This window comes from Rhynchophorus ferrugineus, unplaced genomic scaffold (assembly GCF_030347505.1).
Source record: "Rhynchophorus ferrugineus isolate W39M unplaced genomic scaffold, kcgeb_rfMv2 rfM1, whole genome shotgun sequence".
Lineage (NCBI taxonomy): Eukaryota > Metazoa > Arthropoda > Insecta > Coleoptera > Curculionidae > Rhynchophorus > Rhynchophorus ferrugineus.
The window spans coordinates 14,959,810-14,985,663 of NW_027472580.1; the positions used below are offsets into that span (position 1 = coordinate 14,959,810).

Here is a 25,854-nt window from a genome sequence, read left to right on the forward strand (position 1 = left end):
TATTGTTAACAAATGTCTAATCCCACTATACAACATTTTAAGCTTGCCAATTTTAAATTACTAATAGGTAGCACTTTTGTTGAAAAGAAGAGTTATACAAGCAAGTAATTATATATCTTTATTGTTTCTGTCTAATTTGATACCTGCATTTCTATCTCATTAAAACAATAACAGCGCGAAAAAAAAACAGAATATATTATTTTAATAAAAAAAAACAAATCTTAGTTGGCTGGGGCCATTGTAAATCGGCTTTTAACTATCGCTTAGAGCCCGATCTCTTAACTGATTTTCGTTCAATTTAGACCTCGAGCCACTTTACTGCGTCTAGGAACCATTAAGTCGCTGGCGACCAGAAGATACAATCTACCAGTGTATAATTGTCTTCGGTTGCAGAAATCGGTATTCGCTGGTTTTGTTGTTAAACGTAAATTTGCGAGCAATTACGCTCGTTTAGAAAAATCCTTATCTATTGTCCCAGAATCCAGTTCACATACTATTAAATAAAACCACATTTATTTTATCCTATTGAGTTAAACCGTCGGTTACGTGGGAAAATACAGAAGATATTTTAGTATCACTAGGAAAATCAATGAAGGCTATAATTATATAGGAATAATCTCGATTAAACCATTGCAACTTAAAATTGTAGATTTATAGTAGCTGCGAAGAATTAAAGATATTAAAAATATACGTACTTTTAATTTAATTTATTTAAAACTTCATAAATAGTTATCTTTTTATTTATATAACTGGCATAAACTTTTAATGATCTTTCAGCGACTTTACCCTTAGTTAAATCTTTCATTTTGTTCTAGCTACAGTAAGATATAAAATAGATTATTTATAGACTATTTATAAAATACTTACTATAGTTTTTCACTGATTAGTTTTCTTGTTATCAAAAACCATTTGTTGTAGTTCTTACCTTTTGAAAACCTTGGACATTTTTTCACTGGACCAAGCCCATCGATGACAATTATATGTTTAATTACTAACTAGGGTGTATTTGGACTGGATTCACCTAAAAAAATCTATGCTGAGACCTTTACAATGCAAGACTTAAAATTGTTGGATTCTTGTGTATTTCCGATATTGAGATTTATGGTAATTGTTATTAATATTTATTATTATTTATCGAACTTGATGTCAAGATTCAGACTCAGATATTTTGAAGAATATTAATTTGTCGAAATGTTGTTAGTCCAGTCGAAATGTTTATATATAAATTTGTGAGCTGGAATTAATTTTCCTCTTAACAGTTAACATCGCATGGGACTGGGAGTGGTGGTTTGAAGCCTATGTTAAGCAGCAGTCAGTCACCAAGAAATCGATAAAATAAGCGAAATAGATAAAAATCGGTATGTTACGTATTATTATTCTTTAATTTATTTACTTTAAAATAATGTTGCATTGTTTGCTGTTTTTTCAAAATAATATAATTACAATTTAGATAAACAAATGTACTCTGTTTTATTTTAGACATAATGAAAATATTTTAGTATAATGTTGTGTAAAGAAAAATAGTGGTACAGTATAAGCACACTATTTAACAAACAAATCTTATATATAAAAATGAATCGCAAAATATGTTCCTAAGCGCATAACTCAACAACGCCTGGACCAATTTGGCCAAATCTTTTTTTAAAATGTTCGTTGAAGTTCAGGGATGGTTTTTACGGCGAGAAAAATTAGAATTATTGCTGGAAAAACCCTAAAAATAGCCCTTTTTGTTTGAATTTGTTTCGTGTATCAGTTGACAATTCATCTGTCATCTGTCAAAAGTCATCTGTAACAGACAACTTTTTTTTTTTAAATTTGATATGACTTGAACTCAAATCCTTTTAATCCGTACGAATTGTTTTATTTATTTAAAATTTTTTATTTGTTTAAAATTTAATTCAAATTTTAAATAAATAAAACAATTCGTACGGCTTAAAAGGATTTGAGTTCAAGTCATATCAAATTTAAAAAAAAAAGTTGTCTGTTACAGATGACTTTTGACAGATGACAGATGAATTGTCAAGTGATACACGAAACAAATTCGTATATCGTGTTTTGTGCAGAGTGTTTAGTTAGTTAGTGTTTGTTTAGTTCGTGATTAGTGAAAAAATAATTTATATTTGATATGCCTCCTATAAGACGAAGCAATTTAGGTAGAAGAACCAGAAATGCTATAAACCAAGCTAATTACCGATCTAATCGTACTGCACAAGAACGTGACGACGGAAATGAACGTGAAAGAATTCGGATATCACAAACGCGTGAAGCGCGAGCGCGACATTCAACTAATAATCGCGCAAGTTTGAATCCAGCTGCTTTCAGTTACGATGTGTCAATTGACTACAGTAACTACCAATGTGTTGTTATTGGTTCTATGAACTTGGTTTGCTCACACTGTAAGGCATTAAAATACAAAAACGAAGCCAATGGATTGTGTTGCGCAAATGGTAAAGTGAAATTGATACAATTGGATCCACCACCAGAACCATTGTACTCATTGGTTTCAGGAATAGGAACAGATTCTATACACTTTTTGACACATATTCAACAATATAACAATTGCTTTCAAATGACTTCATTTGGGGCAACAAATGCAGTTCGGGAAAATTTTATGCCAACTTTCAAGGTATGTATTATAGCAGTTACTCATAATTATTTTAGCGAACAAAATTTTCTGTCACCAAAGTTAAGATGTGTTACTAATCTTCAATTTCTTAATCATTACGAAATATATCACTTAGTCATCATATTATATGGTGATTCAGTTTCAGTGACACTTTTATTATATTTTATATTTGATAGATATTAGTTAAAACTAAATATATACTTTTTAAGATCAAATATTATTTAAGTTTGATCATTGACAATCCATTAATTTATACCACACCATAATATTTTTTTTATTTACAGATACAAGGGCAAATATATCACAGAGCAGGTTCACTGTTACCAGTGTCAGATAGCGACAACAAATTCCTGCAAATTTATTTTATGGGCAATTCACCACAAGAAATTGATCTGCGTTGTGCACATAACAATTTAGTAAAAAGGTCTATTGTAGAACAATTACAAACTTTATTTCATCAACACAATCAATTGATTATATTGTTTAAAACTGCCCTGGATCTGATGCCATCCGATAATCACAAAATTGTAATCAGAGCTGATAAAACACCTGCAGGTCAACATACAAGACGTTTTAATGCACCAACTATTGATGAAGTTGCTATCGTTGTAGTTGGAGAAAACTTGGAATCCCGTGATATTGTTTTACATCGTCGGAATTTTCAATTACAACCTATAAAGGAAACACACCGCTCATATGATGCACTGCAATATCCCATTATATTTTGGCAAGGTGAAGATGGCTACGATTTATCAATAAAAATGATAAATCCCATTACAGGTAACTAAAATATTAGTTTAGCTATGGCGATAATATCTCAGTCACTATATTATGTATTTTAATTTTATATTTGAATGTTATTAAAACAAAATCTGTTTACAGGTTCTGAAACCAACAAAAAAGTCAGTTCAATGAACTATTATTCATACCGCCTAATGATTCGGGAAAATGCAGATAATCACATATTGAAATGTCGGCGATTATATCACAAATATGTTGATGACATGTATGTTAAAATTGAAACGGAGAGATTAACATTCATCAGGTTGAATCAAACCAAACTCCGATCTGAAGAGTATATTCACCTTCGAGATGCGATTAATACTGATGGAAATGCACAGAATGTCGGTCGGATGACTATTCTTCCAGCAACATACATCGGAAGCCCTCGGCATATGCACGAATATGCTCAAGATGCCATGTCGTATGTTCGTCATTATGGTACAGCAGATTTGTTCATCACATTTACATGCAATCCGCAATGGATAGAAATTAAGCAGGAGTTATTACCTGGGAAATCATCCATTGATCGTCATGATATTACAGCCAGAGTCTTTAGACAAAAGTTGAAATCTTTAATGAATTTCATCGTAAAACATAATGTGTTTGGTGAGACACGCTGCTGGATGTATTCTGTGGAGTGGCAGAAACGAGGATTGCCACATGCACACATTTTGATTTGGTTGGTTGAAAAGATAAGGCCAAATGAAGTTGATGCAGTGATATCAGCTGAAATCCCTAATGTACAAGTAGATCCTGGATTGCATGAGGTAGTTATCAAAAACATGATACATGGTCCCTGTGGAACTCTTAATCAAAATTCACCGTGTATGATGGATGGTAAATGTTCAAAACGATATCCACGGACATTAATATCGGAAACAATTACTGGTAATGACGGTTATCCATTGTATCGTCGCAGATCGACAGCAGACAATGGAAAATCAACAATTGTCAAATTAAATTAACAAGATATTGAAATAGATAATCGTTGGATTGTTCCATATTCACCCATTTTATCAAAGACATTCAAAGCACACATCAACGTTGAATCTTGCCATTCAGTGAAATCGATTAAATACATTTGCAAATATGTAACCAAAGGGAGTGATATGGCTGTGATTGGAATTGGTGCAGGGAATTCTAATGATGAAGTTACCCAATACCAAATGGGCCGCTATGTCAGTAGTAATGAAGCAGTTTGGCGAATATTTTCTTTTCCTATTCATGAGAGACACCCTTCTGTTGTTCACTTAGCTGTGCATTTAGAAAATGGACAAAGAGTGTATTTTACAGCACAGAACGCAGTACAAAGAGCTGCTCAGCCACCATCTACTACATTAACCAGTTTTTTTGAGACATGCCAAAACGATGATTTCGCACAAACATTGCTATATTCTGAAATGCCAAAATATTATACCTGGAATCAATCCTCAAGGAGATTTATACGACGGAAACAAGGAAAACCAGTTCCAGGATATACAGATGTATATTCCACCGATGCGATTGGCCGGATTTATTCAGTACATCCAAGCAATGATGAATGTTTTTATTTACGACTGCTATTAGTCAATGTACGTGGCCCAACATCATTCCAACAGTTACGAACTGTTGATGGTGAATTGTGTGGATCCTACAGAGAAGCCTGTCAACGTTTGCAATTGCTTGAAAATGACGCTCATTGGGATCAAACTCTCAATGATGCTGTAATATCATCACACACTCATCAAATACGAACATTGTTTTCTATAATCATATCTACATGCTTCCCATCAAACCCAATTGATTTGTGGATGAAGTACAAAGATTATATGTGTGATGATATTTTGTATCAAATACGGAATAGAATGGGAAATCCAAATATACAAATCAGTGAAGAAATTTACAATGAAGCATTGATTTCAATTGAGGACATGTGCTTGATAATGTCAAACAAACTATTAATTCAATTAGGCCTGACCGCGCCCAATCGTCCAATGCATGACGCTTTTAACCAAGAGTTGCATCGAGAAAGACTGTATGATCTCAACGCTTTGAAAGAATAAATTCAAACAAATCTTCCACTGTTAAATGAACAACAGAAGTATGTATTTGAAACTCTTATGAAAGTAACAAATGATGAAACTGGAGGGATTTATTTCTTAGATGCACCTGGTGGTACAGGAAAAACTTTTTTTATTTCATTAATATTAGCAACAATTCGCTCACAAAATAAAATTGCACTTGCACTCGCTTCGTCGGGAATCGCAGCAACTTTGCTTGAAGGTGGTCGAACAGCCCATTCAGCACTAAAATTGCCATTAAATATGCAAAGCAATGAAACTCCAACCTGCAACGTTTCGAAGAACTCTGCAATGGCAAAGGTTTTGCAGCAATGTAAATTGATTGTTTGGGATGAATGCACGATGGCACATAAAAAATCTTTGGAGGCTTTAGACAGAACCTTAAAAGATCTACGTAGCAATAATAACCGATTTGGTGGTGCAATGATTTTATTAGCAGGAGATTTTCGTCAAACATTGCCAGTGATTCCACGATCAACGCCAGCTGATGAACTCAATGCATGTCTAAAGTCCTCCAATTTGTGGAAACATGTTAAAGTACTTCATTTAAGCAAGAATATGCGTGTCGAGTTGCAAAATGACCAATCTGGAAACATATTCTCTAAACAACTCATTGACATTGGTAATGGCAAATTTCCTATAGACATGTTGACGGCTTGCTTTTGCTATGACTATAAACAAGTCCCAGGGGCAATCATTAAGTGTTTGTGGTATTAATCTAGAAAACCCATGTTTCTCACATGGTCAATTGTATGTTGCCTGTTCCCGTGTTGGAAAACCATCAGATTTGTTTATCTATGCGCCAGGTAATCAAACAAAAAACATCGTATACCACAAAGCAATATAATGATAATAATAATAATAATTATGATTCACATGATTAACAATAAAGCGATTACTTACTTTTCAATCCTTATATATGTTTTATTTAATTATTTTTTATTCACAACGCCCTATCACCAGGGTGATGGTTCTGTTCAGGAGAATTTTTTAAAATACGTAGGCACAAAAACTGCCACATTACAAATCTTTTTGACAGGACGAAGTCTGTCGGGTCAGCTAGTTAGTAATAAAAATTAAAAGCAAATATATATTTTTGATGCTAATTCAACAAGAAGAAGCGTGAAAAAAAAGAGATACTGGTGAACAGCAAAATATATTATAACAATAACATAATATAAATCACATAAATCTATTTACAACATAAATATATATAAAAAAGTATCTATTAAGCTATTTTAGTTAAGTGCTTTAGGCTTATAAAATAGTTTAATTAGAGTTCAGGCCAATTAATTCTATAACAAAAAAATGCTTTAAAATGCTAAAAAGTTTTATTATGAAATTAACCTACATAAACGCATGGAAAATAAAGTACTTGTACAGAAAATCAATCTATTTTTATATAAATTAATAATTTATACTCATCTATATATAGTTTATGCTTTAGTTGTCGTTTAACTATATTTTTATAACATAATAATCATCATATTTAATTGTTATTTCAAAATATTTACTACGTATAGAGTATACTTGAGAATTAACAAACATTTTATGAGTTTACTTTTCAATATTTATCATAAAACTTACAGTCTTAGACTATCTGGATGTGTGTCATAATATATATGTCAACCCTATGTTATATGTTTGGTTTGGTTTTTTATTTATAACTTGTCAAACGTAGTTAATTCAGCCTAGCCTATTAATCAATACTAAAAGAATGTCCTTTCCTGAACACTAGATTTTTAATCAGACAAATAGCCTCTTTTAGGAGTATGAATAAATCCTGCTAAAAAACTGATTTCCTATCGGTCTTGTTGGACACAAATATGTGTTATATTGACTCATGTTTTATATTTGGATAACGATCAAGAATGCTAAACCTTTTGATTCTATTGTTTAGGAAGTTGATTAATTCTAACCTTATCTTTGATGTCTGTGGTTGATCACTGTCCCTGTTCACAAAAACAATATAATCATGTTCCCATTTAGTAATACTGCTGGATCTGTTACTTGCAGACATTATTTCATGTTTTTTTTAGTAATTTTCTTTTAAGGTATAAATAAGCATATCAGTAGAATGTCTAAAATTCCATTTCTACAGCCGATCTAATCTGACAGATGAATACACAACCTAGCACGACGACTAATTATTTTAATGTAAACTTGAATATATGTTTTGTCTTTATTAAATAAGCACTGGTTTTAAATAGTTAATTAAATTTAGAAAAAAATCCGAATACTTAACATCTAGCTTTAGACCTTTTCAGGATTCAATTCACAGAAGGTATATTCCCGCAGAATCCTCACTGGTACCGTTTTGTTAAAAAAAAAGAGTTGTGGTTTTTTAAGGAGAGTAAAAGTCTTTTGAGATAATCCGACGATTACAGTACAAAATCAACACAATAAAATACTAAGAAGACAAGAAAAGACAATAATAATGGGCAATAGAATATAGGCAGGCTGTTAAAGTGCAAAAAGTTGTTCTAAAGCTCTCCTCGGCGCATTTTCCTGTAGGCCGCACCATTATATTCACTCGCCATGGTTTGCTGTAATGGCCACAAAATGTTAATCGTTCGATAATTGCTTAGATAGTTGCTATGTCGCCTAATCGGACGACACGAGAGATTGTATAACAGATAAGCGTTAAAAACATAGGTGTTCATAAAGAAAGGCTACGCTGACATAATAAATGGACGGTTTCAACTCTCTAATGTGCCTTTCTGTGCCTTTTCAATAACAATTGTGAGCGACACATAATAAGATATCATCCATATTGGTGAACAGAGAATGAATAGTTACTTCCTTGCTAATAAATATATTTTCACTATAATTGCACTATAAAGTTCTTCTTATCAATGTTTATTTATAGCTAATAATTATATAATCATTACATTTTATGTCATTCCCTCTATTAGTTTATAAGTTGCAATGGTTTTAGTGAAATAAAACTTTGAACTAGCTATCGCATTCTACTGGATTTTACAGATTATGCTGGAAGAGAACAGAAAAAGAACAGAAAGATGCTCGCAAATTGTTGAAATAAAATATATAATTTAAATGTTAAATATTTATTGTCTCTGATCGGACGATAGAAAGCAACAGTACAATATCTGATCAACATGGTACAGTGGCTAAATATTTAATTTTTTTGTAAAAAAATATTACAGTTAAGTAGATTAAAGTAAAAGAATAAATAAAATTTCAAGCATTAATAATCTAACTGACTCTGACCAATATTATGGATTTGGATTAAGTAATTATAATTTTCCACGTAAGCTGTAGAGATAAATTTCGGTCCTGTATTTTCTAGGCAGTCTTCGTGCATTCACTGAAAGCATTTCATGCAACTTATTAATTTTTAAATATTTATTTGTCTCGGAAAAAACTCTTATGATAGACGGAGTTTTTCGTTTTTTTCTTCGTCAGTAAAGACCAAAACTGGGTTACCATCAAATTTTTCATCGTCAGAAGATTGCTTCTTTCATCGCTTACGTTCATTTGCTTGCATCGTGTTCCTTGCTGTTTTAGTTTTTCTCGTATTCTGATCCTTTTCTTCATAACTATTTTTTTCTTCTCTGGTTCTTTTTACATCTAGTTAAGGGTCCAATAATTGGAATAGACTGTAATTCGTGTACTATAAATAGAGATAATATAAAAGAGCTTTCTAATCTTGTTAATGGAGTGAGTGTAGTAGACCTCTCCTTGTCTCTCCTCTTTGTAGATACCAAAGCTGATAAGATGTAATTTACCACAGATGCTGTATTATTTGTACAGCTTGAAGAAGGAACATGTCGTGAGTCAATGAGAATATTTACATTAACTGGAAATATGCCCATTTTCTGAAATCTATTTACTGCTGTATCAATTTTATAACATTATTGTATACGAATCAGTAGCAAAACCAGTGAGTAATAAATTCGGTAATAAAAGTAACAATAGTTAGCTATCCCAGATGACAACTGGGTAAATTCTTTTCTGCCTTTCACAGTCTGAATTTTGCTGATTTTGTGCTGTCATGCAGATTCTAATTTAAACAACATTAAGTATTTTATTAGGGTTGAAGCTGATGTTTTGCAGTTGAGATTTCAAAATATTAGAAATGTCTTGTGTAGTAAAACCAGAGCTCATGACAATGCTTCTGGTTTACGGAACGATAAATCAGGATGGCAAGTCAAGTATAACTTCGTGCATTTCCCGCCTTCTTTTTGGTAGAATTGTTCATTGGTAATTATTGTTCATTTTAAGATCACAAGTGGTGACGCCATAGTAATTCTTGTTTATTATCATAGTTTATTAGTTGTTTTTCTAATCATACCGGTAAAACTGGTTTTATTTCCATTTTCCCAGAAACTACAATTCCTACAGATTCTTCAGAATTTTCACGTAGTCTTTCAAAGTAGTTCTTGGCACGTGTAATGACTTTACTGCTTTTCATAGAACATTTTCTTCAGTTGTGCAACAGCAATAGCTTTTTCATCCATTCACGATCCCATAGCTTTCTCTTTGGTACCTGCAGAATAAAAAATGTTTGCAATTATAGAAAATAGTTTAAAATTCAAAAGCAAGAAGCCCAATAAAGGGTATTGGAATTTTAACTACTTTTACCTATACAAACAATTGTCATTATGTTTTACCACAACGCAGTAGTATCATTGGTACACAACAAAACTTGTGCTTATGGTATGGTACTGTAAAATCCGATTTTCGTACTGTCATTTACGAAGTGATTTCCACATAATATGTACAAAATATTTAAGAAGTAAAAGGAATTAATCAATAAATCCATAGATGCGTTAAAACTTATCATGGATTGTCTGAATTAAATTTGAATTAAGTTGATATAGTTGTCACTACATATGTACCGTATTATTAGAAAATATTACAGAATTGATCTACTAACTGTCAAAATTGATTAAATTGCTCCCTTTACCAAGAAAATGCCTAGTGTTGCCAAACTTTTTACCAAAATTATATGAATTGAAATTTAATTTACTTGAACGTGGCCGGATTTGAACATTACATCATCAAATAATTAAGTTATCAGAATTTACAGTATATTAAATTTAGCTAGTTTAGTGCTGCAGTGGTCTGAACGGCGAGCTAATTCTCATCCTTATATAGTTCGCGGTTCGAAACTCGCCTAGTGCATAGATATGTGTGTGATCGTCTATAGGTAAGGATGCAATATTTAACAAGCATGGCAATGCTTGTTAAATATTGTTATATATAAGTTATATAATATTGTTATATATATTATTATATATATTATTGTTATATATATTATATAATATTGTTATATACAAACCAAACTCAAAACCAATTAGCAGAAGCGTTATGTATGGCCTACGAAATGATGAGCGAAAGATCCAAAAGATGGGACGGTGGCTGCCACATGAACTGAATGATGGACAAATTGAAAATCGATAAATCGTCTCTGAAATTCTGCTTCAAAAATGTGATTGGAAGTAATTTCTGCATCGAATAGTGCTGAGCGATGAAAAGTGGATTTATTTTGAAAATCTTAAGTGCAAGAAATCATGGTTATCGTTTTGGTAGCAAGACAATGCTCTGTATTTGGTGGGATCACAGTGGTATGGTGTATTACGAAATGTTGTAAAACATGGTAAATTGATTTTACAATATGATAAGGCGCTATCTCATAAAGTAAAACTGGACAAGGAAGCGTTAAAAGCACTTAAATGGGACATATAATACCCATCGTACTCTCCAGAACTTGTCCCGCCCAATTATCAACTTTTCCCATCAACAGGAAACTCGATTACATAGCAGCACTTCGTCAATTTTGAAAAATTTATAAAATGGTCCAATGAATAATTTTGCTAAAAGGACGAACAGTTTTATGGTATCCATGTATTGCCTGAAAGATGAGTAAGATGTATAGAATCAAATTGACAATATATTGATTTTTTTTAATTTTCTGGAAATCCATGTAGATTTTTTCGAAAAAAAAACTGGTTATAACTTTTCAGTAACCTGATATTTACGTAACTTAACTTACTCCTTCTTTATAATTTATTGATAATACATATTTTTCTTCGAAACGCACTGAAACAACCTGCATTTGTTTAAAATTCTTCAAACCAGAAATACACATGTTTCCAACGCAAAATTATTTTACAACAACAGCTGACAAACGCCGTGAAACTGCAACTGCATAGTGTCCGAACGACGAAAGCGGGACAGAGACGGTAGATAGAACTGCATCACGATGCATCATCTGCCTCGTTGCTTTTATGGCAGCCCTCAAAGTGCACCACCAGCGCCACCGCCGCTGCGCTGTCAATTAATGGAATTAATTGGTCGATGCGCCGTTGTTTTTTACAGGTCGCCGGTGGTCAGAGACGCGTTGAAAGTGTAACGAGAGGAAAGAAAGTCGATATCGCGGTTTTGCAAGAGGTTTTTGACTTCGCCATCGCCACATCACACGATATGATTTCTTTACCTACTTATTACGAAAATAAAACTCTATTAGTTTCTGATTAAGAGAGAAGAAAAAATGACCCGTCAGCGACCGTTAACGCTTGATGAAACGTTGATGATTGACAGTTTGTTCATTGGTTGAACATCAATTCAATTGTTATATAGTATTAGTTATTCGAATTAAATGATGTTTCTTAATATATTCCGACCATTAATACTGGAATTTTTATTTGTTAAAGTATTCTGTTACGATCATTAAGTGTATCTTTAATAACATTAATAATTTTGAATAGAAATTGATATAAAGGTTTGAATTGCCATCTCAAAATTAACGTTATGATAATTTTCGTTAGAACTTCTTTTATTATAATAATTTTCACAATAATGGTATATTTACTATTATGGTTATATTTATAATATATGACGTAATTGTGAGAGGTATTATTTAATTTATCATCAATATAGCATCAATTTTAGAAAAAGCACTAACATGGCCTAAGATTAAATAGATTTGTTTATGAGTACATTATACAAATTTCTTTTGAGCGAGCTTTTCCTTCAAAAAAAAACTGTTGGGGGGGCAAATATAAAACATCAAAGTAACTAGTAATCCAATGCTGCAAAAATGTTCTTGTATTAATTTCCAATGCTTATCGCTATGTAACCAATGAAGTATTGCAAATGAAATGTATCTACAAAGTTATCAAACATTTAAGAAGTTTACTAAATCACAGCAATGTTAAAGCAATGAATAGGAAATCCAATAGAATTATTTACACTCGTAGTGTATCCATACCTTATATAGTCTAATTTAATTTCAGTTTGGGAACTAAATCCTGATGTATTTATTTTGTACTTATCTTGCTTGTGTATTAATGCAAGTATAACAGAACAATAGTAATAAATTAATTTGCCTCTTAATTATATCAAGCCTGTCTAATGTAAGATGTAATAAAAAAAAGTATTATTGTGGATGTCCAGCAGTATCATTACCAGAACTAGTCATTAACCTTTCATAATACAAGGTAGAATAATAACAATTCTGATATGTTTATTAGACTTTATCTTTTTGGCAAAAATATGATAAATATTAAAACAGCCATTTCAGAGCAAAAATGCTTACCAATCTGAAAAGAAACATTCTACATTAATTAAATAAGCATGGCTGACATCAAGAATAGCCATTAATAAGGCAGCAGAAGCAGTGAATTATGTTAACATTTTAATATTGCTTAATTTTTGTAAATATTAATTTTTAATTCAACAAGACATAGTAATGCACTGAATTGTCCATAGAACTCCCGTATTTTCAAAACAATATGAAATTCTTATTCCTATCTTAGAGTTTAAGACATGAACTGAAGGTATATGAAAAAGTACTATGACAAACTCCTACTACGCATTTGTCTTCTAAAAATCAACAGGATATTGCTTGGAAAAAGGGGAAAGATTAATTTTAAGATTGTATTATTTGTATATTGCTTTTGAATATACCAATTAAGCAAACATTTTCGTTATTATATATTTTTTTTATTATTATTTAATTATTACATTGCTATTAGTCGTTTTCGTCTAACCTACAAAAACTAAATCTAGGTATATAATTAGGAGGACCTATCGGCCCTATCTTAGTCTGTGGTGAAATAATGTTTATACATGTCACTGCTGTATTTTTTATTATGTGCACCTCACTACACAACACTACACAAGATCAGACGGTTTGATTCTTTTGAGTCTGTGTCCTGTTCTAGTGGTATCCAAAAGCTACAATACTTCAATATTCTCATGAGAATGGTGTTTTTCCTCATGTCCCCTTACAACTCTCTTAATTTGTGGACTGACTTTGGGTGTCTGAAGGTCTCGATATAGGTAATCAATCCTATAATATCCTATGGTCAGTATTTGGGTGCGCCCACAATACCTCCCAGGATTTTTTTCTGAAAATTTTTTATTTTATTTATGTTACTCTTTGCAGAACATCCCCATAATTGAACTCCATATGTCCATATAGGTTTCAGTAATTGCTTATTTAATAGCAATTTATTATATACTGATAATTGTGATTTTCTTTCAATTAGCCATTACATTTTCCTATATTTCAGTTCCAGTTCTTCTCTTTTCTTCTTTATGTTCCTTCCAGCGAAGTTTTGCATCAATAACTGCAGCATCATATCTTCGTGGATCCTTTTGATCTCAGAATAATCGGACAGTTCTTCTTTAGTTATGTAGAGATAATCACTGGAAATTTATTGAAGAAATTATTTCGGCAGCCTTGGATAACTAGGCAGTTTGATGACTAGTGTGCTCTGTAACTAACTATTAGAATAACACTAACTAGTAGAATTGTTAAATTCAGTATGTTCAGTGTTCAGTCAGTTTGATGAATAGTGTCCTCAGTAACTAACTATTAGAATAACACTAACTAGTAGAGGTGCTAGATTTTGAGACCGATCTACCAACTTTTCGTCTTACATGAATTTTCGAATACAATGTACCAATTTATATAATGAATAACTTTTAAACTGGGTTTTATTATAGAAGAGTTGAGCAAAAGAGCATGAACACCATATCATATGTGAGCCTTGCTTTGTTTTTAGATATGATTATTTAAAATAATTTCTGTTTCAATTAGTCTTCACAAAATATACTCGTATTTTATTAAATATGTAAATTGATGTACAAATCGTCTCTAGTTGTAGCAAGTTTCATAATTGTATTCATTAAGGTAATTAAACTAAGAGAAAACGAGCAATGACGCTAATTTACAATAATTTTTACTAGATATTTAATTGGTTGTTTTAAATATTTTATAATTTACATTAAAATTTAAATGGGTTCAGGTTAAAATTCCTTTCTTGGCATATCAATAAGATATTGTCATGCACGTCAACATTTATTAGGAATTTCAAAAAACGTACTATTGCTAAGGCTCCACGCTACATTTTTAATAAGTTAATTCATTGGGAAATCCCAGTAGGAACTCCAATGTATTCACTTGTTAGCAATACTAGATGAAAATTATATATTTCTACTGTATGGACACTTTATAAATACACCAATAAGCTCTCACAATAGCATTCTCAGCAGTCTCTCAATAGAGAATATATTAATTTCCGAAAAGTCTATTAATTTTCATACCACATATATTAATAAATATGCGATATATATATAATGTATAACATATGTGTTATATTGCTACTTTTGTCAGCGAAAATAAGAACTGTAAATTGGCTATATCTTTTATTATAGTTTACTACAAAGAGGGAAGTACGTAGTAGACAGAAAATAATATATTATGTCACGAAAATAAAAGAAAAACAAAGGAGTGATGTTATGAATTGCCAAATATCATCAGATGATAATTACTCTATGGCATGCGATGTAACTAATAATTTTAAGGTATTAAGGGCTAAAGTAAAAATACTAATAAATTCAAAGATTTTTAAAAATAATTTCGTTACAAGGAAAAAATAATAGTTATTTGTATAATATGATGATATAAGAACAGTCGAGATGTAAGAATAATTGTCTGGGTTTTTGTTATAGGCTGGTTTCTGAATATCTTCTTTCCTTTCTTGTAGATACAGACAATTCTCGTAAACCTTTGAGGAGATCCGTTATTTAAATGGAGAAATATGAAAAACATTTGTTACTTCGTGCAAAAGTCTACACTTAATATTATTAGACTATTTAGTGTATACAGAAGGTAATCATAGAACGCTCAATATAAAAATATTTCAGTTTCATTACATTTGTTATTTGATCTGATGAAATTTCCTGCAAAGCCTCTCAACCACTTTTAGAAATCAATGTTGATGCTACTCCGTTCTATCCCAAGTGCAGGTTTTAGTTTTAGCAACTAATTGGTGATATAGTCAATGACAAAGAATGGCCTGAACGACCAACAAAATGCGGAAACAATAAATTGCAAATTTTATTAAATGAAAAGCTCGCTCAAACTAGTTGCAGGTGCAGAAATCAAGAAGTTCATGAAGTTCATTATTCGAAGTTCCGGAATTGATAGTTTCCAAAAAAATTTTTGTGTTGGATCGTTGCTAAACTATCACCACTCTCTGGGCATTTTATCGGCATAAGAAGCCGTAAAGATGGGAACAAGTTATGGGAAATAATTTTATTAATATATACAGTACTCATTTTTCTTAAGAAATGTATTTTTAAAGTGAAAAAATGACCAAAATACCCAATATAATATTCATCATATCTTAACCCAACTCAACTTTAACAAAAATATTAAAGTATTATTTTCTTTAATATCAATATTAATGAGCTGTACTTCTAGTTTCGTGAATTTTTAAATTGTTGATAGTAAAGATTGTGTTATCTACTTCTTGAAATATAATATTGAAGATAATGGGAAAGCAGCATTTAATCTCAGGGTTCTCGTTGATATCTTTGTTGATTTACGTTCAAGATTTAAGCAGTAAAATTAAGGAAATCCGTGGAATCCAGTTCTAATTAGTAACCGCGATAACATTATTAACGACTCGGCATGGACATCTCCAATGTCTACGGCCACAATATTTTTGTATCGGCTAATAGCAAATACCATTTCGTATCATTTCGCTTAACGTTTCCTACATCTAACGTATCGCAAGCGTATAAATCTTACCGCACTTTTAAAATGCACTTATTACCACTTGCCGATGGGCCACCGTTTCCAGTACCTACTCCGGCGGGATGCTGCTCCGTCTGATTTCCATAATATTTTAATCATTTTCTATCCAGTTTGAGAGCGCGACGGGACCGACTTAATCTTTGCCTCGGCTCGAAATGACCATGTGATATTTGCATATTCACGCCTCACTGGCTTCCGCGTGGTAATTAAGCTATAGCGCGTTTATTACTTCAAATAAAAAAACGATAAACAACCGTACGGTACATTTAGAGCTATAGGATTTTCAAATGCCGATTGGCTATAGAGGGACTCATCAAAATGTTTTAGCTATAGTTAATTATTTTATATCAAATCGTCTGATTAGCACAGTTTACTCTTGTTTAAGTACATTCCCAAAAATCATGTGTAGAATGTATGTGATTACAAAATGTAAAAATATAAAAACTATGGTATTGTTAAAGTATGGTATAATTCTGATATGAATTATCTCCTCAAAATAAAATGAAATCAGCTTCATATTACTTAAAAATTCAAGACATTTCCTTTATATATTTTCCACATTTTGTTCATATTTTCAAATATCTGCGTTATAAGAATTCTATATAAACGTGTACAATGATGACCATTTTTCATTTTCACACAAGTTCTATTTTCATATTATTTGTAATAGATAAATTATAAAATATGAAAGGGTTTATTAAACAAAACTATTAATTTTTTATAAAAAAATTATGTTATATAACAGAAGGAAGAGCAGACTTGATGAACGGCGATACAAAGCCATATAGACACTGAGGGTAAAAACAGATCGGAATCACCTATTTTTAGATATCTCACTCGTAACACATTCAAAATAGATTAGAACCCCTCAAATCTTAGTGAGGTCCGTAGCCAATGCAGTACCAAACGTGTAATGTAACATTAGTAGTTTTTTAAAGTAAAATAATAGTTATTTTCTGTTTCTAGTCTATAGGATTTCGTGGAGATCATAAGGCTGATCCGTTTAAATTTACTCAATTAATCGGAACAAATTCATTATCAGGAACAGAAGACATTAGACACGAGCCATAAGACTGGTTGACGTTGGATTGGTAATTATTCCGCAGTTATTCCGCTTTACTTGATGTAGTTAAGTGGAGTTCGAGCAAAAGTATCGCAGCTGAAGCTCTATGGCCAAAAGAAGTAGATTGGAGGCGGTCAGAAAACATTAGCCATAAATTACTACATGTAAGGAACATTAATGCTTTCAAAAATACCCCCAGTCCGTTGATTTCCGATACATGCATCTTAGTTCAAGGTGTAGGGCCACCATAGGCGGACTGAAGTTGCTGTGAATTAACAAGGTCTAATGGAATTAGGACAGAAACTTGCAATTGAGGGTGAACAGCCATCATCAAAGCCGGATTGTAGTAGCTCAGTTTCTCAGCTATAAAGTGGACTCAGCCGTAAAGAATCATAAGTCACCAAAACTTGGCAAACCAACCAGGGACATCAGTTCCATTTATTCAGAAGCAAATTGGTGGAAGAAGGCACAAGTGTTATTCAAAACGACATTGACGTTGCATTGGTAATTACTCCGCAGTTACTCGGTATTACTTGATGTAGTTAACTGGAGTTCGAGCAAAAGTATCGCAGCTGAAGCTGTATGGTCAAAAGAAGTAGATTGGAGGCGGTCAGAAAACCTTAGCCATAAACTACTACATGTAAGGAACATTAATGCTTTTCAAAATACCCCTAGTCCATGGATTTCCGATACATGCATCTCAGTTCAAGGTGTAGGGCCACCATAGGCGGACTGAAGTTGCTGTGAATTAACAAGGTCTAATGGAATTAGGACAGAAGCTTGCAATTGAGGGTGAACAGCCATCATCAAAGCCGGATTGTAGTAGCTCAGTTTCTCAGCTATAAAGTAGACTCAGCCGTAAAGAATCATAAGTCACCAAAACTTGGCAAACCAACCAGGGACATCAGTTTCATTTATTCAGAAGCAAATTGGTGGAAGAAGGCACAAGTGTTATTCAAAGCGACATTGACGTTGGATTGGTAATTACTCCGCAGTTACTCTGTATTACTTGATGTTGTTAACTGGAGTTCGAGCAAAAGCATCGCAGCTGAAGCTGTATGGTCAAAAGAAGTAGATTGGAGGCGGTTAGAAAACCTCAGCCATAAACTACTACATGTAAGGAACATTGATGCTTTCAAAAATACCCCCAGTCCGTGGATTCCCGATATATGCATTTCAGTTCAAGGTTTAGGGCCATCATAGGCGGACTGAAGTTGTTGTGAATTAACATGGTCTACTGGAATTTGGACATAAGCTTGCAATTGAGGGTGAACAGCCTTCATCAAAGCCGGATTGTAGTAGCTCAGTTTCTCAGCTATAAAGTAGACTCAGCCGTAAAGAATCATAAGTCACCAAAACTTGGCAAACCACCCAGGGACATCAGTTCCATTTCTTCAGAAGTAAACTGGTGGAAGAAGGCACAAGTGTTATTCAAAACGACGTTGACGTTGCATTGGTAATTACTCCGCAGTTACTCTGTATTACTTGATGTAGTTAAGTGGAGTTTGATCAAAAGTCTCGCAGCTGAAGCTGTATGGTCAAAAGAAGTAGATTGGAGGCGGTTAGAAAACCTTAGCCATAAATTATTACATGTAAGGAACATTGATGCTTTCAAAAATACCCCCAGTCCGTGGATTCCCGATATATGCATTTCAGTTCAAGGTTTAGGGCCACCATAGGCGGACTGAAGTGGTTGTGAATTAACATGGTCTACTGGAATTTGGACATAAGCTTGCAATTGAGGGTGAACAGCCATCATCAAAGCCGGATTGTAGTAGCTCAGTTTCTCAGCTATAAAGTATACTCAGCCGTAAAGAACCATAAGTTACCAAAACTTGGCAAACCAACCAGGGACATCAGTTCCATTTCTTCAAAAGCAAACTGGTGGAAGAAGGCACAAGTGATATTCAAAATATAATTTTATTTTATTTGAACTTTGAACTAAATTGTCCAAACACTACAACGACTAGTCCTATCTCTGTGGTCTCTAAGTTCTATTGTTTTGAACCTTTATGATAACTTTGATTTGATAACTTTATCCTTTATCCTTTAGGATTATCTGTTTTTTAGGCCTTTATCCCTACTTAACAATACGCAGGTCTCATAACCGAAAGTTAGGTTTAACATATAACTTTGAACACATTTATTTTAGATTTTCTTGATAATTATTTTTTTAACAATGAACTTAATATTTATAGTGATGTAAAATTCGTGATTTTTCTAATTCTGGCACTGATTTCCATTTCCTGACTTCCATTTCCTTCGACTTCTATATCCAGATATTTATATGCTCTATTACTACCACACAATGCAATATGTAAAATCTGTAATGCTGTCTATTAAAATTTCTTCCAGCACTTCAAATGGTCTCTAAGAAACATTTTGTTATAAGTTTTATATTAGGCCTAGTAAAAGGAAATCCATTATTTGTCCAATAGACAGCTTGTAATATAATAACTTATCATACCTGGCGCTAGAAGAGTCCAATTGGTTTACACTAGATGGCATTGGAAAGCTGATATTTTGCACCAAAAAAAAACGATTAAAATAAAATTTTTGTTTTATTTTGTTTTGTTTTTTTTGTTTGAACTAATTTCAAAGATTGATACCAGCAAAGAAATACAGGGACTAATATAATAACTTTAAATTTAGGTAACAGCTAAGTTGAAGAACTTCGAATTAATTTTATATTTTATTAAACATTAAAGTTATTATATGTGTCGAATAAGAATATTAGCAAAATCTGATAATCCTAACTTTTTTGTTTGAACTTTTTATTCATTGTAGTTTCGATCTGATAAGAGCGACCACAGCGACTTAGATTCCGAATGAATACCGCGCTAATATAGCAACCTAATTGCAAAACTAACTTAACAGAATTTGATTGAAGGTGTGCAGATGAAGAAAACTCTACGATGGTAAAAAGCAAGTAATGACTGAAGGTGCACAATTTTTTTGTAGGAATACAGATCAGGTATTTAAATTAATGGACTAGAAGACGGTTTCAGTGAAATGTCAAAAGAATCAATAATTTACTTGTATTATTACTATTATTATTATTTATTAACAATGTTAACTAGTCGTTTTCGATTAAGCTATAATTTATCTTTACAATAACTTAAATCTAGGGATATATGTAGGAGGAGCCATCGGTCCTAACTTAGCCTATAGTCTGACAATGTTTACAAACTAACACTGCTCACACAATGGTTTGATTATTTTAGTTTGTTCTGGTGTTATCCAAAAAATATAATATAGAATATAAAATTGTTTTACTTGAATATCCACTTCTTTCTACTTAGTCTTATATCCTACGTAGGGACTAACAACTAATCAACAAATGAGGAATTCATATTCTATGGTGCTATCTCATAAATGTTTTTATCCTTTGCAACACTAATAAGTCAATTGAAAAATCCCCGGCCTGACCCATAGATGGCGCTACTGAAATTAAATTCATATGTTTTCTAGTTAGCCCCAACCCTCAAAAGATGCGTGTGTAAATTTGACAGCTGTCGGATCATTAATTTGTGAATTATAGCATTTTGAGTAAAGCAACTTTTGTTATTGTGAAAAAAATGGAAAAAAGGAATTTCGCGTGTTGATAGAATATTGCTTCTTGAAGGGAAAAAATACAGTTGAAACAAAAACTTGGCCTGATGGCGAGCTTTCGGACATTGCCTTAAGGAACTAGGAAAATCAACCATCAAGTATTGGTATGCTAAGTTTAGACATGGTGGAATGAGCACCGAAGACGGTGAACGCAGAGGACGCCACAAAGGGGTTGCTATCGAGGAGAACATTAAAAATATCCACAAAATGATTTCGAGTGACCATAAATTAAAACTGAATGAAATAGCAGACACTATAAAGATATCAACTGAGTGTGTACTTCATATCATTCACGAATATTTGGGTATGAGAAAGTTGTGTGCAAAGTGTGCGCCGCGCGAGCTCACTTTTACCAAAAACAACGATGAGTTGATGATTCGGAGCAGTGTTTGAAGATGATCAAGCGTAATAAACTCGAGGTTTTGCGTCGATATGTGACAACGGATGAAACATGGCCCCATAATTTCATTCCGAAATCCAATCTATAGTCATCCGAGTGGACTGTATACGATGAACCCGCTCCAAAGCGTGGGAAAACTCAACAGTCGGATGGCAAGGTTATGGGGCCTGTATTTATGATGCGCATAGAATAATTTTCATTGGCTATCTTGAAAAAGGAAAGACCATCAACAGCGAATATTACATAGCGTTATTGTATCGTTTAAAGTACGAAATCGCCGAAAACGGCCGCATTTTAAGGAAAGAAAGTGCGTCTTCACCAAGACAATGGACTGTGTCAAAGATCCATAAACTGGGATTCGAATTGCTTTCTCATCCACCGTATTCTCCAGATCTGGCCCCCAGCGACTACTTCTTGTTCTCGGATCTCAAAAGAATACTCCCTGGGAAGAAATTTCGTTGAATGAAGAGATGATCGCCGAAACTGAGGCCTATTTTGAAGCAAAGGACAAATTGTACTACAAAAATGGTATCTAAATGTTGGAGGGTTGGTATAATCAGTGTATCACCCCTGAAGGGAATCGTATTAAAAAAAAATAATTTTGCTACAAAATGTGTTTTACTTTGGTAGGCCGGGGTCTTTTCAATTGGCCTGTTATATAGAAGAAGATTGATGGAAGATACGCAATAATTCAGGTATTTTACAATAATTATTGTGTTTGATATTGAGGCTAAAATATGAACACTTATAAAGACATTAGTAGTTTTAAATAATATTAACATGACCTCCGTAAAATCATAGTAATTATCTATTAAATCTTGGCGTTCCTTTTGTGCACCGTGTGTATCAAACCGAACGTTACCTCCGTCTTACCCGGACACTTAACACGAGTGAAATAAGACAAATTTACGACACGCCATTAGACATATATTTTATCTGGTCTTAATTTTCGTTCGGAATCGTTTTGAAAACGCCACTCGATCACTTTGGCACGTTTACGATTTTAAGGTAAGCGAAGCAATTGATCTACTTTTGTAAATTGAAAGTTTCACGAGCGGGGCTGCTGCTGCTGCTGCCGTTGCCGTTGCTGGAGCAGGTGTCAGCCGTGACCTCGTCTTTGGTCTCGTAAAAAGCCTCTTGCACAATTTGTTCGCCGACAGTGTGCAGGTCGAAAGGATGTTGAATGCGAAAAAACATCGTGCTTAATGAGTTGGAATTATCTACGTTGAGACCAGTTGGTCTTTTTTTATGGTATCGTTCCGTCTCTCTCGTTGATCGTACGCTAAATTTGCTTTCAAATCGACATCGGTGAATGGGACGTTATAATCATTAATGACGCTTTTGCCATTAGGATGTGTTGGTAAAACATTTATTTTGTTTTGATCAGTCTTTCGTTCACTGTGTTCAATAAATTCTCCATCCAAGCAAAGATTTGATAAATATTATTATTTTTTATCAAGAGTTCATTATCAAATCTCAACTATAATAGTCTCATTATTGTTGTGATTACGGGTATATCACCAAAGTAAGCAAATATTTTTTTAATCTAATAAATTGTGTGATAATATTAGGTGAGTGTAACTATGAAGAAAGAAAATAAGATAGAACAGTATATTTTTAAATAGTTATCTTTCTAATATATATATATTTTAATAATTATATTTAATAATTATCTAATATATTATATTTCTTAGTTAACAAGTGTTTATCTAGATACTGATTTTGTTTATACTATTAGGTACTTGCAAGTGCTTTGATCAGCGATATATGTTGGTAAAAATACAAAATATCAATATATGAAGAAACAGTTGTTAAATGACCTAGTCTAATTATCAAGTTTGATGGCTTTGGCTTGGTTGGTCTTAACTCTATATAAAATAATAGTTTTTCTCTTAGTATTATTGAGTTATTCAGAGTATACAGATACTATTAAAGGAAAAATCGTAATTGTATTATCGATATTCATTAATTGTCGTAATGATATGAAGAAATGCGCTGCCAAAGCCATCAAATACTTTTGGAAACATACGGTGGTGCTGCTCTGATTTTGGTTAAAGTAATTTAAAACTGGTGATTTTAATGTCAACTAGAAAGACTGAACCGGAGGAGCAAATAAGTTCGAATTTTATGAGTAAATTGGACAAAAACCCAAGTTACATTATTGAGTTGATGAACTAACTGTTTCTAATAAAGTTTAAATGCATTAGGAAAAACAAACAAAAAAAGAAAATATCTATATGAACTAACTGAAAATACGATTTAAAAGCAGTTTCAAAACCACGATTTCATTGCTCAAGGAAATCAGGAAAAAAGACGAGTTTCTTGTTGCGTATTTTAACTGAAGATAAAATGTGAATTTACTAACATATAGCGATTCCTAGCTCAAATTAGATGAACAGGCCTAGCCATAAAGTATTGTTGTGCATATGGTGGGATTAACAATATTTAATTCATTACAAGATGCTAAAGCGAAGGAAATTGTTAATGCTGATGTTTGCTGACGTCACTAGAACAAATTGAACGTTGAAGTATTATTGCATGAGTTGTTAATGATATACTCTGGCAGCTCAAAAGTATTCAACTGACTTATCACCTTGTTCAGATAAACACAGCATGGCATACACATGGGTTCGAATCGCTGCCAAACTAATTTCGTTCTTTCAACGTGGTCTCACCATGTTGATAGATAGGTAGGAAAATCTTGTAGAAAGTTCTTAAAAATATTTTTATTAATATAAGTTGTACCAATAAAAACTTTTTAATTCTAAAGGGTCCCAAATTGTAAGGTACACGATGATCTCGAAATCAAATGGGTTAACGAAGTGATCTAAGACTTTGCTTTAAAATATGAAATAAGGTTACTAAATCAAAGAAACGTAGGAACAAAACAGCTACTGGGCATCGCTAGAGCTACAAGAAATCAAAATAATGAACCGAGTCAAACTACACGAACTTATACAGTACAGTCTTATACACACGTTTTGTTTGTTTGTTGAGGTAAGTACAACAGAATAGTTATAATATATTAATTTGTAAATTAAGATTGTACTAAGCGCACCTAATTCAAGATGTAATAAAAAAATATCAGTCACTGTGATAATTAAAAAAAAAAGTTTCAGCTGAAAAAATATCATTTATATATAGGGAATATTAAGATACGAACACTGACCCGGAAAACGTTGTTTTGCGATGTAAATAATCTCTAGAGAGTCTAGAAAAAAATCACTAACTCATTGGAAGTGTGTAAGGATGTAGTATATGAGTGAAAAAGGCATGGAGCGCTGTGAACGATGAGTGAATATAAAAATAACAAAACAGCAAAACTATAATAATTTATTTTAAGTAATAATTATTTATATCATTAATTCATTACATAATATTAATCTCTTAATGCTACAGCGTGAACAATAGTTTTTGCTAGCCCGTCTTTGTTTTGTTCTTAACGGAATTGCGCCATTCCCACACGCGCTCCAGTATTTTCTTCCTGAACTTGTTCTTCGGTTCTATGGGCTCTTCTATTTCGAATGCTTCTAGATTTATTTGTATCACGGCTCAACTTGGCCCCTTTGCGTTTTGCATTACAAAACACACATAAATAGAACTGATTGATTTATTTAATGATGAAAATTATTATATTAATAATTTATTTTACCTTTGATTATATCAAATATACATGTAAATATTAGATAGTTTCACAAAAGCGACATATTTAATTTTTCTTAATTATATTGAAAACTCATATTGTTAGAAATAGTGAAAAAAAAATCCCAAATCTAACTTTCAACGAATTCGTTTTTCATCATTCCCAACAATATGTTCGTATAAATAAGAAAGAGTAATTTTTGATTTTATAATAAGGGTATAAATAAAATGTATATTTACAACTCAAGGCCGTTGTTTGCGGGAACTGTTATTAATAAATAAATAATAAAGTTACTAGAGAATATATTTAAGATAGCAAAAATGTACAACTACTACGCTTGCCGCATAAACACTAATAATAGCCAAAAACTGTAGAGGGAGTGAAAGAAGACATTGTTTGAGAGAAATAGGAGACCATCTTCGTTGTCATCTCTACTCCGTGCTGTTTACATAAATTAAAAATTAAATTTTATCCTAAAAATTAAAAAAGGTTTTTGGGGTGGACATCCCTCATCACTTAGGAGTTTGAAAAATAAATAATTGACGATTCTCAGACCTACTGAATATCCATACAAAATTTCATAAGAATCG

The 25,854-nt window shown here is 32.5% G+C and overlaps 2 protein-coding genes across 5 annotated transcripts in view; both read left to right on the plus strand.

The window, feature by feature from the left end:
* The window catches only part of Samuel (SAM-motif ubiquitously expressed punctatedly localized protein), a 334,669-nt gene that overhangs the window by 138,529 nt on the left and 170,286 nt on the right, over positions 1-25,854 (plus strand). The window lies entirely within an intron of this gene.
* Positions 1,991-6,535, plus strand: LOC143195108 (uncharacterized). 2 transcript variants are annotated; one of them, XM_076401998.1, is made up of 4 exons: positions 1,997-2,447; positions 2,508-2,626; positions 2,911-3,406; positions 3,509-6,535. In XM_076401998.1, exons 1-4 carry the CDS (start codon positions 2,126-2,128, stop codon positions 4,372-4,374), a joined length of 1,803 nt encoding a protein of 600 aa, XP_076258113.1. In that variant the 5' UTR covers positions 1,997-2,125; the 3' UTR covers positions 4,375-6,535. The 2 variants fall into 2 exon arrangements, with proteins under 2 accessions (XP_076258103.1, XP_076258113.1); XM_076401988.1 differs by having other exon boundaries at positions 1,991-2,626.

Excerpts from the sequence above, each read along its gene's own strand:
- LOC143195108 (XM_076401988.1), top strand. The coding sequence starts at position 2,126 with ATGCCTCCTATAAGACGAAGCAATTTAGGTAGAAGAACCAGAAATGCT. Across the intron at positions 2,627-2,910 it reads ATTTTATGCCAACTTTCAAG|ATACAAGGGCAAATATATCA; the intron begins GTATGTATTATA and ends TTTTATTTACAG. Across the intron at positions 3,407-3,508 it reads AATGATAAATCCCATTACAG|GTTCTGAAACCAACAAAAAA; the intron begins GTAACTAAAATA and ends ATCTGTTTACAG.